At 30.6% G+C, this 18663-nt stretch overlaps 1 protein-coding gene across 7 annotated transcripts in view; it reads left to right on the top strand.

Moving 5' to 3' along the window:
- The window catches only part of LOC121117229 (uncharacterized), a 91873-nt gene that overhangs the window by 10734 nt on the left and 62476 nt on the right, over positions 1–18663 (top strand). For 3 of the 7 annotated variants that reach the window (XM_071888453.1, XM_071888447.1, XM_071888451.1), the window contains exon 1: positions 16860–17051. The exons of 3 other annotated variants lie outside the window; for them this stretch is intronic. In XM_071888453.1, the coding sequence (XP_071744554.1) occupies positions 17037–17051 (15 nt within the window). In that variant the 5' untranslated portion in view covers positions 16860–17036. Of the gene's footprint in view, positions 1–12873; positions 13054–16859; positions 17052–18663 lie in introns of those variants that run through there. One more of the 7 variants, XM_040711595.2, reaches the window with a different exon arrangement.

Raw genomic sequence — 18663 nt, 5'->3', positions numbered from 1 at the left:
TTTCCAAATATGTAATTAAATGTACACTTGAATGCAGAGTAAATTTAAAAAGTACGGTGAATACTTTATTATTAAATTAAAAACTCTATGAAAGCATTGTCGTTTATATTTAAAAAGTTGATTAATTTAAAAAAAGTATATTACTCCAAAGGGGTTCTTTAATTAATCCCAACTTTATTATAAATATTTTTTGAAATATTAATTTTATCTGAATATCCTATCATTTAATAATAATAGTTGAAAGGTAAAATAATGGGTTTGAACACTCTTTTTTTATTTGTGAGAAGGTTTTAAATTTTAAAAAGCACGTGGATGTGCAGGCATGTAAATCATAAGCATTTTCAGTTTATAAAAATAATATAATCCGAGAACTAAAATGGTAATCACGTATATTATTGGAAGAGAGCAGCTTAACTGCAACATTCGTATATTTATATCTTATCTCCTCAAAAATGGAAGAATAATGATAACTAGATATGTGAAAGGGGTTCCTCGTAAGTATACATTTTTTTAAAAAGTCTATGCTGGGCACATGCAAGATGTTAGTGCTCTTATTAATTACTCCTCCTATTTTTTATTATTATTTTTTTTGAAACTTTAAACGTATTAGCGATAAATGAGCACTATAGTTTTGATAATGATATCCAGTTATGGAAATCGTTGGTATTTTGGGCATGTTAAAAAATATTAAATCAATATGGTATTCCTGACAATTAGAAGAATGTTATAGAGAAGAGCAGCATAGTTGGCATTATATTTTCTATTACATCCGCTAGAAGCAGCTGCAACGAGAGCGGAGGGGGGGAAGGAAACAAGGAAGGGCATTGGCAATGTCAACCCTCAATTCTACTCTGAGTTCAAATAATGTAACCAATTCTCAGTTTTACTTTCTGTCTTTTATGAGGACACATAAATTTTCAATCAGGTGTTGAATGTAATAGAAAAGGAAGTTCTCTATTCAGGAGTTAAATAACAATTAAAACAGCTGAGGAAAAGAAAATTCATTCTTCAGATTAATCAATTCCAAATCCCCCCAAAAAAAACGGGCGAGCTAAAAATTGCACTGGCTTTTCATCACTAGGGATATCTTTCTGTCAGAAGATATGTCGTCTATCAAAACTTGCCAATATGTACTTTTCTTATTGACTCACGAGGATTTAGACACCTTTCACATCTCTAATGATGATATCTTAATAAAATAAAATAAAACTATTGAAATTGTCAACAACAAAAACTTGCATGCTCAAGAATGCCTAGGATTGACCAATATCTATAAGAATAATATATATTTTAATTATTTCTATATCAAGAGCGATGGCTAACATTTATTGTGCATGAAATATAATTAATTAAAGCTTTACTAAACTAATTAAATTGATAACCTGGCGTAGAAACCTACTTTAAACAAAAAAAAATGTTTAATGATGTCTTATAGAGGGCGTTTTAAGATATAAAGCGTTTACAAACGACCCGTAAATGGTATGAAACCGCTTTATAGTTCCAAATTAAGGGCGATTACAGCCCTATTATATAATTTTCATACAGACACAAGTCCTGCACAATGTACATGGATACAAAAAGTACGGTATGTACTTAGACACATAAGAGGTTGATGTGAGTATTTGAAATATATTCCCCTCACGTCCGTCCCTAAGAATCATATGTATGTATGTAACATCATACTAACGAAGAGAGAATCCATCTCTGGCTAGCTTCCAATAAATTTATAATGACAAATAGGATTGGTTATACGTTCAGATATAACATATTTAATTATGTAGAAATATAAACAATGTATTATATGACAGTATCTGCCCACATCCCTCTCCCCTCTCCTTATCACCATCATTTACATATTTAAAGAAGGATGTATTATTATTATTATTATTGGTTGGTAGGTACGTACTTGATGGGATTATTTTCTTTTTAATTTACTCTTGGAAAAGCTTCTAATATCATGAACGAGTATTTAGTACCTAGGTAGGAACATTTAAGTGAGAACTTTGTTAATAAAAAAAATGCTTAATTATAATTCATGAATTCTATTATTTATCTTTTGGGCACGATTCTTGGTCAAGGATATCAGGATTATATACAATGTGTGTACATACATATATGTATATATATTTTTCTCCCCTAGGTATACTGTACGTAATATATATTTAACATACTTACAAATCTTCTTTTGTAAGAAATTTGTAGCTATATGCTCCACTAAGGGATTTATCTTCAATTAAAAGTAGGGAAAATGCATAAATTAACATTTATTTAACTCCGTATTTGTTTATTTAACATCATCAAGAAAGAAAGATGGCTTTATAGTGATTTTATTATCTATGTGTAGAAATATGCATGTTATTGTGCAAGATGTATTATGCATATGGATGGGTTTCTCAATGCGACTAGGGTGTTTCAAGACTTGCAATCATTAGCATTTTAATATGCATATACTATAATATTGCAAATAGTAAAGGCAGTATATAGATAGGGTTGTAAAAAAAAAGAGCAACCAACATTAACATGGTAACCCTGACAATTTGAAGAATTTTTGTGAAGATTATGAAGTTTCATTAAACTAGCTGCGAGATTAAGGAAATAAACGCAAGTCCCACACCGTATCAAGGATGGACATGGCCAGTAATTCAAATTGCCAACAACAAACTAACTTGCATGCTAAAAAATTCTTAGAATTTACAACCCAACAAATAGATAGATATTTTCATCCCAAATTCGGTATATAACCATCCTAACCTATGAATTGCCATGAATGGCTCTATAATGTTTGGAAATCAACGAGGGCTAATTATTTTCTTGCTTAGATAGAAGCAGAGTTTAAACAATGACTTTGACATCCAAGAAATATACTATCTGATAGGGTTATGTTTAAATACTTGGACCTAAACTCGTTTCAGAGGATGGCACTTGATCTAGACCCCTGCAAAACAAAAAAAATCTTGAAAAGAAAAGGAAGATTTGACTTTTTATTCTTCCAAAATCTTGTTTTAAAGAAACGTTAACAATTCATTTATGCAAATTGTTGCAAATAATAACATAGTAAATAATTAAGTGGAAGGGAAACATTTGCTGTTTAGGAAAAGCTGATTCACAATGTCTTTGTTTAAAAATTTCTGCTAAAAGGCCATTTTAATCCACTTGTAAATTGTACGGAGTCAAGGAGAGCAAAAAAAAAGTTGGAAAACACAACGTAAGAGGTACTAAAGTATAAACAGCTAAATGAACGCCGTTCAATGATTCTTAGTGGTATTCTTTCATTTTTGTATCCGTTCAGGTGCTCAAAATGAACAAAAAGAGAACATCACTCATTTTCCACTCAATGTCTAAGCTTGGTTATACATAAAAGAGGTTTTCTTACATTGATTTTTGCTTCTTTACCAATATGTTTATTGGGTATCATCGCAACAAGCTTCGGTTCTAATACATTTTTAGTGTAATACCGCTTCAAATGTGTTAATATCCCAATATCATTGTAGAAAGGGAAACCATGGACAGTTAAACTGCTTTTTGTTTTTGGCTCAATTACTCCAAGATGGTTTGACTTATACTCGCAAAGTTTTAACACAATATACCTAAATAACTCTTTACCTTGTTGAATCCGTTTAAAAGTTATATTGGTGAGTGATTTTTCCACAAATTGTATTTGAATCCAACGTGTCCTTGTAGCAGGGGATATTTTATCCAATATATCAAAGAAAAGTTGGCAAAAATTATTAACTTTTTGTCACATTAATTTGCACTATATTATGAAATTGTATTGATCATTTTGTGGTTGAAGCTTTTTTGATGTTTGATTTGAAAAAAAAGCATGTTGCAATTGTCCTGTGTGTCAAATGTTCCCAGTCACCCCTACTCGTATACAAAACAGCACTTACACTTACAAAATTATCTCAAACAGATGGAGGTCGATGTACAATGTACGTACATTGACATATGTCTTGTGTGGGTGTGAAACCACTAATGGAGATTTTTCATTAAATTACATACATACGAATAAGTTACAAATAAATTATGTTTTTGCTACCTTAATTAAGAACCCAGTGAGGATATAAGTATATATGTTCAATGTATGTATAAATTATAATTATGAAAGAAGATCTAACCATATTTGTAGAGACTCTTAATAAGAAAAAACCATAAATATATGTATATGAGATGAACATACATACATACATAAAATTTACTTGAATTTAAGTACATAATATTACGTATAATAATATGTTCTGTATACCAAATAACATATATATATATATTATTCATTACAAGTGGGAGTTTAGTAAGCTATTTGACAAACGATATTTTTGGGACACAATTGACCTCTTTTTAGTAATGAAATCTTTCTTCTTTTTTTTTGCCGTAAAGTAGAGCTGATAATCTAGTATAAATATTTGAGAACAAATATACTTACATATTTTCATTGTCATGTTTAGATGTTTGTTTGAGGTGAGTGACGGACAAGGGGCCTAGAGGACGTTTATTTTTGCAAATGAGAATTTCCCATCTTGCATTTATTTGTAAAGGAAATTTTGTTTTGGGGGGGGGACTACGAAATTTGGGGGTTACGTCATCGGCAGTCCAATGTATTTATGATACATGGGACTGCTATTACTGGTTCTAATACCAATACAGTACATTATTCTTTTAAATACTTCAATACACGGTATAATTATAGTTAGAGTTGTATTAAATATGATCTTTAATGCATGCTAGTCTATTTTTAACTTCTAAAGCTATTTTCATAATTCTTCAATTATTGAAGAGAAAACATCCAAATTTAAAGAAATTACTAGTGCATGTGCTCATGAATTACTGAGAGTAACATTGAAGAGCTGTTGGGGAGTTATTAGTGCGTTGGACTCCGATTAGAATTGAGGATCAACATTGGAGTAATGCCGGACTACGCAAGGGGCAAACAGTGGAATTTGTGTATATTTCCTGCCTCTTATAGCTCATCGCAGCTAGTGCAACAAAACACCATGACAGCTGAGCTGCTCTCCTCTTAAATATTCTTCAAATTCATACCGAAAAAGCTCAAGATTTACTAACCTAACAATATAGTTATAATAAATATGACCTGCCGATATGCAAAAAAAACGAAAAAACAAAAAAGCCCAAACCAACTTGGTAATTCTGACAATTTGCAGAATGTTTTGGAGTACTGCAGCTTAGCTTTCATGACGTTTCAAGAAATTAGCTTCGAGGAGGGGTGAGATAAAGAAAATAAACATAAATCCAACTCCGCATCTAGGAAGGACATATTGGCTGGAATTACTTCCTTGTCCATCCTCAATTCGACTCTGAATCCAACGCGAACAGTTACTTATAAAACTCCAGCAAATACCCAGTGTTACTTTCCTTCATTCATGAACATATGGACTCGTGGTTACACTTATATCCTCAAGAATGAAAGGATAATGATAGTTGCTTTAGAAAATAAAATAAAAACACTGTTCGGGTTGTTAACAACAGAAAACACTCTTTCGCTAAAAAAAGGCTTAGGACTTACAGGCCTAAATGTATTATAGTAAGAGAAGTTGATATTATTTGTGAAGGCATTTTTCAAAACGCTGTGAAAATCGTAGATCTAATAATTTGAACACTCAGACTAAAAACATGTATTTTGCATTATCCAAATATGAACTTTAATTTTATTTTTTTTTCCAAATTTTCGGTTTTCTTTTCTTAGCCTAGTGGCACGTCATAATTTATACAACTCTATCTATAGTACCGGTATACGAAGCAGCACTAATATACGTATTTAATATTTAATCTTAACACATTTGAATGAGTGAATTGATATACTACTACATATGTATTCCCACAACTGTTCCCTTTTTCTCTCTTTAATACCTTCCTTCGTTGTTCCAATTACATCATTTATTTTAAATATATATATACACTCGACGTATGTTTATTAGAGTAATTTCCCATGTTCCTACCCCTCACATTCATTCAAGCCACGGATTTCTCTTTGCGCTGGGGGATGTATCTACCTACATAATATAATACATACAATTATAATAATCAAGGGATCGTATGAGGGATGAAACTCACGTGAAAAGGCAAAAAAAAAATCGAAAAACACGCCTTTATTGTAACATCATTAACTGTGTTGCCTTGTGGGTCTTATGTCAACGATTATATTTTGAAAAGAAATGGGGGTCATTAGTGCAATATATGTAGGATAAAGGTCATTGCGAGGAGTATGCTCCTTCCCATAACAAAAAATTTGATGACAAATATATAATATGGGGCACGTCAACACAAAAGCAAGACCTAAAGATTCTTATATTTGTCTCCTTCGACAAATATTCATCAAGTTCTATCTCCAAATTATTTTTATAAACCCTTAAGAGGTGTCACAAATTATAGTTACAGTGGCCAAAATTGATTATCACAATAAAATAATTAGAAATTGAAATGTTTTATTTGAAAGGCCATATCGGGTCCAAATTAAGTATCCTAAATCAAATAAAGGCTTGAAACTATAGCAAAAATTCTTAGGTATCTTATTTCATCCCACAAATTTGAATACAAAGACTATAATTGGCTCAAATATGTCTATAAAATATTGGCATGTATGTATATATGAAATAAAAAAATTAAAAAGGACTTTTTTTTCTGGTTATTGTTTAAGATGGTTACCCCACATTTTAGTCCATCCACGCCAAAGTAAGATAGGAAAACCCTTGAAAATATATTTCTACTATTATTATTAACAAATGTTCTTCAATTTCTTTTATAAGTTATTCATTCACATTTATCCTTTTGTTCCACCACAAATCACGCTTGAACTCGCAAAAAAAAATTTATGCAATTAAAAGAAAAAAATAATCAATGATTGTATCATTTAAAAGGCCATATCGGAGCTTAATAAAGTCTTGTAAATCAAATGTAGGCTCACAAATTTAGTTATCCTTCTTGAGTATATAAAAATGTTTAGATTAATTTGAATATAAAGCCCATAATTGACCGAAATAATAAGTCAATCAAATATTGGGTCGTTTATGTATAATACAGGTGTGCGCGTCTAAAACTGAACACTCCTTTAAATTTTACGTTATGCACATATTCGCGATTTTATTGAGTTGAAACCGGTTTATACTTTGAGGCAAGGGTCTTGACTAGTTATAAACAAAACTCCAGCAAAATCTAAATAGCAACAGTGAAACAACAGCCGATAATATGGAGAGACGTCGAATCTCAATTTTGAAACTTTCCGCGCGGGGAAAACCCCCCACTGAAATTGCCAAGGTTCTGAACTGCAGCCGCGCCACCGTTTACAGTGTGGTAGCCAAAGGGACTCCTGAGGCGACGACAAGATCTAAGTCAAGGCCTTGAAGGTCAGAAAAAATGGTTGCTGCCGTGAAAATGATTGCTGTCGAGGACAAGAGAGGCAAGGTAACCCTCAGTGGCATCTCCAGGGAGTTCAACGTCAGCAGAAGGACCATGGATCGGCTAGTTCAGAAAGAGCTTGGCCTTAAGGTCTACAAGAGAACCCCCTGTCAAGTCCTCAAGCCTGTAGACAAGGAAAAACGCCTCGCAAGGTCGAAGATTCTTCTCAACATGCTTAAGAAAAAGCCAGCCACTCGCCTGATTGTTCGGCGCTTGACTTCGGATGCTGTCGAGATTCCAATACAAGTCCAAGGACCAGCTGAAGTCTGCCCTCAAGAATGCCTGAGCCAACCTCGACCAGAGCTTCATTGCCAAGTCATGCAGCAAGTTCCGTTACAGGCTGGAGTTGATAGTGGGGAACATGGGAGGCCATATTGAATAGACATGTGTCTAAGACTCTCATCTTTTATGTTAAATAAATTAATTCGTCGACCACTTTAAAAATGACATAATTATTTAACTATTTTTAAAAAATTTCGAGGGTTCAGTGTTAGACACCGCACACATGTATGTACGTATATAAGTTTACAAAATGAAAAGGGAATTCGTTATTGAAATTATTTTTGTACCAGATTGACTTTGAGTTGACACACTTTATATATATTTGTAAATGTTGTCAGACTTCTCAAAAAATGTAATTAATTGTGTTGAGATCTAATTTATTAATTAAAGTTTTCTACACAGATTTGGACCGATATTTTGGTTTAGAACCTAGACTCAAATCCTTTATTTTCAAATTGAGGACCATTTTTTTGTTTTTTTTGCCTCAATCTATGGACGGATTTTATACCTATCCGCCTGATGTATGAGTTGTACACATATATGACATATTTAGCATCATATAACGTCATCGCACGTTGATCTTTTCAATTTAAAACACACTTGACGTCATCAACAACTCATGTATAAAGTCATTCCATACCTAATTTTAAATGAGACCAATCCAGACAATTTTTTTTCTTTTCAGCCGATGATGACCAATTTTTTCTTTGATACCAGTTCAGACCTAACTTCTTAAAATGACTGAATTTTTTTGGTCTACTAAAAGTGATCAGTCTCATACCGATCTAGGATTTTCAGACCAAAATCCAACACTAATAATAATGTTGTAAAGAAATAATATGTCAAAAAGGTCTAATTTTGTATACAAACAAAAAACGATTTAAAACTTCTACAGAAAAATAAAATATTTAAATAAAATTGGGACCTCAATTTAAAATACTATGAACTAGCCAAATCCCCCACCCAAAGAAAAATCATAGTCACCGCTACAACTCCAAGGTTTTTATTATCAATATATTGTGAGCAAAGAAGAGATATTAAGACAAAATATTATGATCTTAATTATTTAATCGACTTCAATCATTGTTTTTTTATTTTTAAAAAGGTTACTTCTATTATAAAAGTTTGATTCATTTGTAAATCTTCTTTCATGCGGAATAGAGTATATAAAAATATTTAAGATCTCATTTTATGAATGATTGAGCAAGTCAAGATCCGAGATGTTTTCTTTTTTTTACTGCACATCCAATACTTTATTTTTCAAAATATAATACATAATATCAATTTATACAAATTGAAACAGATATTAGTAATAAAATAATTACTAATCGACTGTGAAATTGACCTTTTTCTTTTTTATATATTATTGATATGACGAGGTTACTATGAAATTTTTTGGCTGAAAGTTTTGTACTAAATGGGTTTATCCAACATAAAATAATTTTAAAAAAAGCATGTAATTTTTTTTTATAAATCAAATCAAACATATTTTATATTTAGAAATCAAGCTCAATACATATTTACGAGGATTACTCGTCCTCCCTCTGGAGATCTCGCTTTTTCAGGATTTTGCGTGTTTTACACATACGAGAAATTCCTAAGAAAACTATATTTACCGGGAAAGTTCCCTTTTATTATTTCATACTAAAAATTTCCTTTATTTAATTATTTTAATAAAATATTCAATATTCACTTGAGATAATGTTTGTTTTTAACGATTTATGCTACAATACAAATAATGTGCATCGTACAAAAATGGCTTAATCAACGAATTATCCTTAACAAACCATCATATGATTATTTAATTAAAATAACTCCACCTTTTTAAGGACCAGATTTAAGGATTTTTTGCCCCCCCCCCTTATTGAAGGGTATTTATGTCGTCTTTATGCTTTTTAATCTTGGTAATGAGATTCTTGGAGTTGGTAATGATGCCGGAGATCTCGTCATAACTCATTTCCTTATTTGTCTTGGTCTCCATCTCAGTTGTTCTTGATCTATCTGAAGAATAGATTTGTTGTATCAGAATTGTTTGTTTTTATTGCTCTACCTGATGATATTACGGGGAAAGTTTTTTTAAAGTAAATGAAGCTTTTCCAAAAGTTTATTGACGATTCGTTGATACACGCTGTACTTTGTCCATAACGCATGGAAGATAGATTAATTTGTGATTCTTCATAAATTTATGGATACATAAAACTAGCTTATAATTTATATTTTTTTCGGTAAATATAAAATATTTATTATTTACTAGTGTTGGATTCGAGTTAAATTTTCTAGTTCGGTTGAGTTTGAGATTCGTATCAAGTTGAGTTCGATTTAGGACAATATACCTATTTTCTAGTTCTATTGAGTTCAAGTTTTACATCTAGTTGAGTGCGTGTAAGGACAATATACCATTTTTCTAGTTCTGCCGAGTTCAACCATTGAATGTGGTTGTTAGTTCTTTTAATACAATATCAACGTTTCTATTAATCAAAAGGGAACGTTTGTAGTTTTTTCTTTCATTTTCAGTTTTATTATAAATTTAACTAATCATTAATCGAATATTTAAAGTAAGGATTTTAATTTGAGTTAAAAAGTATAATAGATTTTTACAAATAAATATTTTGGGCGAGTTCAAGTCATTTTCAGAAAATTGTCGACTTGAGTCAAATCTAGTTTGTCTCGAGTCTGATTAATGCTCGAATTGAACACTATTGTTAATTAATATTTTACCCTCGAATTTCCTCAGATCTTACAAGTTAAAAATTGGGGTTCCCGATATATCGCTGAAGGACAATTTCCCAGGAAATAAGAATCCCTAGTTTGCGCAGTATAAAATAATAATTATTGATTTATTTTTTTTATCAAATCAAAAGATATTTTATGGAAATCAAGTACCAATCAATAAATTATAAGCATACAAATTTTTATAAATTATATAATTATCACGCTTTCAATGCCTGTCTCATATTGCCAAGAGGTACCCATGTCTTATTGATAATATGAATAATAGTGCACTTTAATTCAAGGTCCTTTGATTCAATGCATCATAATAATTAATATATCAACAATTGATTTTTTTCTTAATGAACAAAAGAACTCTTTTGAAAAATGATAATAATAATATATGCAGCCCGTCAACATAAAAGTAAGGTAGAATAATTTTTCTAGAATTACATATGTATTCTTTGACGAATTATTTTCATTCCGTGAACAAGTTAGACTTTGTGTGTACCGGAGCCAAAGCCTATAATTCACTGCAATATGTTTCTGAAATATTGGGCAGTAAGTAATCGTATACATGACGTAATAAAATGTATTGGGATATTCTCCTTTTCTTGATTTTTGTATAATATTATTTTTAGTGTTGACGCACCACAAATTTATTTTTCTTTGAGAAATGACACCTTTTTTCCCTTTCTTGTAAGTTAACTCCTTGTCATATTATATTATGTCCCTTCTTGTAAATTAAAGCTTTTAATTATTTCTTTAATTAGAGCAGTAAAAAAAAATTCCAGAACTGTCTTCTTTATTTTTCCCTTCTAGAGGATTTAAATAAGCAATAAATCAGGTAAGCTTGAGTACACGCAAAAGTCGTTCACCTTCTATTTATAAATATGTGTATATACCTAGTCAAATAAAACATAGCTTTAAAAATTAAGGGATATATATTTAATCACTGTAGCCTTGTACATATTTTATAATAACTAATAATGAGTGGACTGTCTTTCTCTCTCTCTCTCTTTTTACTAATTTGGCAATTATGGCTGAGTGTGTACATTGGTGTGTTATTATAATTTAGAGCTACATATACTTATACAGAAAGAGCACTTGTAACCTGTTGATTTCTTTAGAAATATGGGCAATATATCTCTTATATTACCAACTATTAACGGCTTTGATATCCCCCATTCCTTAACAAAAAGGAAAACTTTAATATTATCTTCCATATATGTACACTATCGTTTTTATTTATCTCCAAAAATGTAGAGTAACATCAGCATCCATTAAGAGTCTGCAAGTCATTCTACATACATAGGTAGAATATGGAAAATTTATGTACTATGAAAAATGTAGGAAGAGAGGGGCAAGTTGACAAGAAATTCTTTTTTTGGTCTATTACTCATCGGTTTCAAATCATGGCATTAGGGATGGAAATATTGTCTAAAATGGGGTGAGTATGTCATAATCACTATCAAAACTATAGGGATCCTTGCTCGCTTACCAACAACTATTTTTTTCAAGCTCATCGCAATTTAGCTAATATTAACATCCCTACATATCAAAATCCATGGTACTTTAACATTAATTCTAATGTTGGCAAATTTTGATGACAACAACTTGCCCCATCCATATACCAAGTTGAGGCATATCTTGGGGACGTTGAGACCGTAGCAATTGTCCATTACTAACAATAGTGAGCATCGTTATAATTGAAACACAATTTAATTTAAGTATATATCCTCTTATAATTGCCAACTATTTCAACATTGTTTTATAAGTTGGGAGATAAATACCTATTCAAAATAAGTTTCTTACAATTTGATATTTTCTTCCATTTGTACAATAAACTTTGTGTCGTTTTATGATACATTACTGGAAGACACCGAGTTCTTCAGTTCGAGATATATGGTAATTTGAGTTATCTAACTTTTACTATATGTATACTCTAGTGTTGAGATTCAATCCAAAACTGAATTTTCCCGGTATGGGCTTAAGGGATTAATCTAGACCGACTTACATCAATATTTTGGTCTAGAATGTGATCCCAGACCGTAGGCTGAAATTTAATCACTTTCAAATCGTGGATCGATTTTTTAGGTCTCAATCCATGAACCAATTTTCTCCCCTTTCCTGATTTTTGAGAATAAATAGGATTTATGCAATACATTTAAATTGATATGACGTTAGTGTGCCAATGTTTACAATTGAGAAACATGCACTACGTTATCAACAATTCCTCTATTGAATCCGTCAAGACCAAATTATTCTTTGTGACCGATTCAGACTGAAATTCTTTAAAAGACAGAATTATTTCGGTCCCATCCTAACAGTCTCAACCCGCTCTAGGATTTCTAGAACGAAACCAACACTAGTATTTACGTCTTATTGAATACATCCTTAGCCAGTACATACGTAGGGAGAAGAACAGTTGTGTAGGGATAGCTTTTCTCTCTCAATTCAATAAGAGTATTTGTATGTATGTAGATGAAGTAAACAAGAGAATTGACTATAACAAAGTCATTTTATTGTCATTTTTTTAATAAATACAAAGGTGCCAAAAGACTCAGTACTTTTAAGTCATCCTTTCACTCTTAGTTGTTACTGGTAGTCGCAGTTTATATTGAAAGAATAACAAAGTCCCAGTTTCTAAAAGTAAGTTTACGTTACATATTTTTCCTATTAAACTGTGTGTGTCCCATTTTCGGATTGATCTTCCCCCTCCCCCTGTCCTAAACAATTGAAATACATTTAAGTGCTCAAAGATTTGCGTTTTACCTACTTTATCTAGGATAAAGTTCCTCCTTTTTCTCCAACAAATATCCCTTCACCTTTTGGTTAAATTTTACTATGTCCACGTCTTTACCTTTATTACATAACGCAAACTTTCATAATAAAAAAAAAGAGTAGTATCAATTGGTAATCAGCCAATATTTCCATCCTACGGAAGTATTACTCAATAATTATTAGGAATTCTTCACATATTTCAAAAAATAATCTGAATTAAACCAATCAACGTTCAGTACACTGATTAGGAGGAATGGAGTACATCTTAGACACCTGAAATTATCAAAAAAAAATGTGCAAACTATTTTTAAGTAATAAACAGAAAACTGAAAAAAATTTGTATACTACAATTTTGTACTCATGGAATCATATTTGGGAGTTACAAGAGGTCTAAAAATGGTCAATTTCAACCCAGAATGCCATATTTTCATTTTTTATTGATCTCATGCAGAAAAAGTATTTTTGGAGGCGGAAAGGTTAACATTAATCCAAAAAATGGATCAGTCTTATGGGCATACAAGTCATAGTTTAATTTTTAATTGTTCCTAATAGTGTTCATCCTCGTCAAAAAATCATTTGTTTGAATTACTTATATAAGTACGTAAATGTACTTGTTGATTATCATTAAGTCAAAAATTATAAACTTGCTTATTTCTAAATATATTTATTAATAATTCATGTTCATTTGGATTTCATGTTTAAGAGACAGGATTATAAAGGTACATATTATGTACCTACGTACGTACCTACTACATAAGTCATGTAATTTATAAACTAAATATACCTAGTAATATAACCAAGACACGCACATACTGCTATCCACAATTAATTAATAATCATTATTAGGTTTTTGAATGGAAAGTTAGGAAAGGGGAGAAAGAAAGGAAATAATGAAAAATTGGAGTTTTGTAAAGTTGTGACATTTCCATTTCGCTCTTATATTCTTAAATATTTGAGTAGGGCCCCCTCCCACGCGTTTGATAAGCATTAAATTTAAAAGATGCATCTTATAGGTGTATATATACTTGTCCTCTTGTTAATTTATTATTTTTGTGATGAAACTAATGCATTTTTTACAAGTTTATTTATTAATTAAATGTGGCCAACAAATGAAAAAATGACAAAAAAGCTCAATTCAAGAATCTTTTAACTCACTGGGTATTTTATCTAAGGATAAGCCACAATAGTATTCCTTAATAGTCAATAACCTTTGTTTTTTATGACTGCTTCTGTACTATTCCTATTGTATACTGGCTTCCCGTATATCTCCGGTTGAATGTCTGCCGACTCTTCCTTCATCAGTTTCGTAGAAATCACACTGCTATTCAACTCTCGCCACAAGTTCTCGATTGGATTCAGGTTAGGACTCCTACTTACCCATTCTAGGATGCTGATATCATCGTACTTAAAACATTTCTTTACTACCTTGGAGTTATGTTTAGGATCATTGTCCTGCTGGTACGTCCAGTTGTAGTCTCGATGGAGTTTTTCAGCAGATTCCTGTACGTTTTCGTCATGTAATCCTCCTTTTTTATAATTTTTGAACCATGACAAAATTCCCTGTGCCACTGAAAGAGAAACATACAATAACAATATGCTTTCACCACCATGTGTTATTATGGGGACAGTACTCTTGGCTCGAATACTTCTTTTTTTTTTACAAATTCATGTTTTATCACTGTTCCTTATCGACATAATATATCGTCAGATGAAGGGGGTTTCTACAGTATTCTCGGGGTTTTATACACACAAGAAATTTCCAATAACAAAATATTCACCGGGAATTCTTATATTTAATTATTTCATAACACGTACTTGTATTTATTTTTAATTCTTTACATAAAAAGTTGAATGCATATTTTACAGATAAACGTTTTAACGATTTATGCTACAGTGCAAATGCTTTGTGTATTGACTTTTCTTTTTTTTTTTATTTAAATAAAGTCATTCAAAGATATTTGAGTTGGAAACAAATTAGCAATGCCCATGATTATAACTTATTCTATTGTAGAAAATATATACTAATTTTGAATCTGTCACGAAGACTAGCTTAAAATTTATTTTTCCTACATAGAATCTGAAGAAAATTGCAGTAATAGTTTTATCCTGGAATTTCGCCAGATTCCAATGAAGGATAATTCCCTGCTAAATGAAAAACCTTTACTAAATATTATCTCAAAATAGCCCCTCCTATGGTTAATTTGACCCTGAGTTTTTTTTTCAAATGAATCAATGTTTGTAAACTAGTGTTGGATCGGTCTAAAAAAACAACTTAATAAGAGTACTTCAGTCCGGTATAGATTAATTTATTCATTCCTTGGAGTGATCCTTATTGTTTTTTCATGGTCACACAAATGAAGTAGTTACTAACTATCAAATTTACTTTGTAGACAAATTTGAAGAGATCATTTTTTATGCAATTTGACAATAAATATTTTTTTGTAAGGGTCATACAATTTTGAGTAGAGAAAATTCTAAATTTGACAATTGTGAAAACAAAACAAAAAATGATAGAATTTTTTTTTCTTTTGAACAAATTTGACAACAAACTAGAAGGGGTGATAAGTCTTCAAAATATGGGCTTGAATCCAAGTCTTGCACTTTCCACCTATAAAAATTATCTCATCTGAATCCTTTTTACTTTATTAAAACGCTCTTACTGACTGCTATATAAGTGAAAAGGGCTTCTTCTTCTGTGATTTCAGGCCTTCTTTTCCCTGTTTACAATGTATGTAGTTAGTAGGTCCATTCATTTATTGTTTATTCCTTCAAAGATGATATAATTTATTCATAACATAGAAGAAACCTTACGCTCTGAGTAGAAATAATGAAAGACAGATTATTGTATATGTAAGTACTAAGTAGCTAATACATTGTACATGAGTTGTGTGTCAACATAAAGACAATCTTGAAGAAAATACAAGAAAAAGAGTAAATCCCCATTTATTTTTTTATTTCATATATTCATGGAGCCAAATATTTCATAGACATATTCGAGTCAATCATAGACTTTATATTCAAATTTGTGGAATGGTTTAAGATACCCAAGAATTTTAAATATAGTTTAAAAACTTTATTTAATTTATGATACTTTTGTTGGTCCCGATATGGTCTTTCATACGAAATCTGTCAATTTATCATTCTTATATTGTAACGATTAATTTTAGCAATTTTAAGTGCAATTGCCGGCACACTCAAAGACTTAATAAGAATAGTTTTTTGATAAAAGTTGACAATAGTAATTTGTTCGTATAAAAGTAATCCACGCTCAATTTTAAGAAAAATCATTTTAGCTTATTTTCGTGTTGACTGGCCATATATGTACCTATGCAGATGTATTTACTTATATAGTTATAGCTCTTTCTGTAAAGTTATTAAGATCATCAAGAAATATCCTTTTGAAAACAAAAAGGTCAAGTTTTCCTTATAAAAAGTGTACCCTAAAAGAAAAGATTATAAAGAAAATGTTTTTAGAAAATCCTTCACCCAATTAATTTGAATAAATTAACTAAGTCCCCTCCCCACAAAATTTACGCCTAGAGGCTCTGCAGTGATGGATGTGTATTGTTTATGTACCTATTATGTATAATGTAAATATATTTTAAGTTTGTATATTGTAATAATTTTGTAAGCAATGACGTGTTCCAAGTACTACACTAACTCACTTTTAAAACAAATATACAGGTGTTAATATTATTGTTAGGATGGATCATTTATTATTGTCGTGCTGAGGGATTGATATTGTGTGCATAAAATAAATTTGTTAATTGGGAATGTGTTACAACAATCTTTTGGATTCATTTTTTGATAAAGTAGGCATATGATGCCTACTTTATATGTAGAAATATAATATGGGTATTGGCTACGTAAGTATATAATACCGTAATAGAAAAATGTGTAGAAGAGAGTGAATTACTTGGGCAGTTTTCAATAGTAATTTAGCTATAACATCAATTTTATTGTTGCTAATTTTTTTAGCAAACTTGCCCATCGGTGGAACAAGTTGGTGCAGTTGGGATTATTGATAAATAATAGTATTTATATCGATAATTGGAACAAAATTTAATTTATTCAAAAAAGTATGTATATTTCAAATAATGGTACATAATAAAAAAAAAAATTATAATAAGTTAAACATAAACATATTAAATTTAACTTACTTAAATTGGTATTTAAGATTAAAGGAATTTTAAAATTTTATTTGGACACTTTTTGCCTTTGTATTATCTCGTTTTTCGTCTGATAGGTGTGTAAACTCCCCTTAATTCGTTTTATGTAAAACATATATATATTACAAATTTAGTATATACCTAAAAAAATCTCTTTTTTTTTTTTTTTTTTTTTTTTTTGGTTAATATTTTTCTCATGCAATAAAAATACATTTTCTGCTAGGGAAAGTAAAAAAACTGACTTAAGAAAAATGGTTCTTTTTGCTCAAAATTGGCCACTTTTTGGCCTCTTGTACCTGCATCCCAAATAGGATGTAATGAGTAAAAAATATTTGCAAAAGGAAGATTATTTGGTATGATGTTTGATAAAACTAAAATGTCCTGAGAGGCCTCAAACTTTTCCAAAGTTACTTTTTGATTGTTCCGATCAGAAAAGATATTTGTGTAGGGGAGAAAAAAATTAACCTATATCCATATCATTCACAGAGATAAGAAAGAAAGGAGAGCAGAGATAGGAACTATCAATAAAATAGCTTTTATCACATGATGATGTTCACATATTGTTACGTAGTTTCTGAATTACATATTATGTAGGTATATATACCTACTGATAAACTTACTGATTAGCAGTAAACAAAAAATGCTTTTCCATTTAGGGTGGGCTTTGGATAATTATCAGGGTAATTATGATTGTTATTACTGTTAATGATGATGAACTATTTGCTCTTTGGTGTAGATAATCATATATGTATATATAAACACCTGATGAAGCTTTTTTTGTTTGTTCCCAAACACTTATGTTTGGGCAATATGTAGGTTAGGGTGGCTCTTATTCTAAACTTAAAATATTAATATGTTTTTATTTCATTCTCTCAATCAGCCTTTCAATCCGTTTTAAAAGTATAAATCTATTTTTCCCCCAAAAATCGTAGCATTTGAGACACTCAAAGGCGGTGTGCCAGGTTCATAGCTCTTAAACTTTTGACAAAAATTGTAAATTTATCAAGCTATACTAACGTTTCAAACACGAATTTAACGTAAAATAAATTATAATTTATCTATTACCGCGAAGAGACGAGTCCATCAAATAATGTTTTATTTTGTAGATAAAGTACTTTGTAATGCAATCAATAATGAATTGTATAATGGATCCTTTAATATAGAAACTACTAAACCAGTAAAGGTATTGGCTATGTCATACAATTTATTTGTACCAACAGAAAGAGTTGGTATTTTAGATATTTCTGTAAAATATTAGAAAAAATTGGAGTTTTTTTACACTTAATTTGTCGATAGAGGCCAAACATTT

The sequence above is a fragment of the Lepeophtheirus salmonis genome, chromosome 5 (genome assembly GCF_016086655.4).
Source record: "Lepeophtheirus salmonis chromosome 5, UVic_Lsal_1.4, whole genome shotgun sequence".
NCBI classification, from domain to species: Eukaryota; Metazoa; Arthropoda; class Copepoda; order Siphonostomatoida; family Caligidae; genus Lepeophtheirus; species Lepeophtheirus salmonis.
The sequence above is the reverse complement of the archived record's forward strand: the minus strand, read 5'-3'. Positions and strand labels throughout refer to the sequence as shown.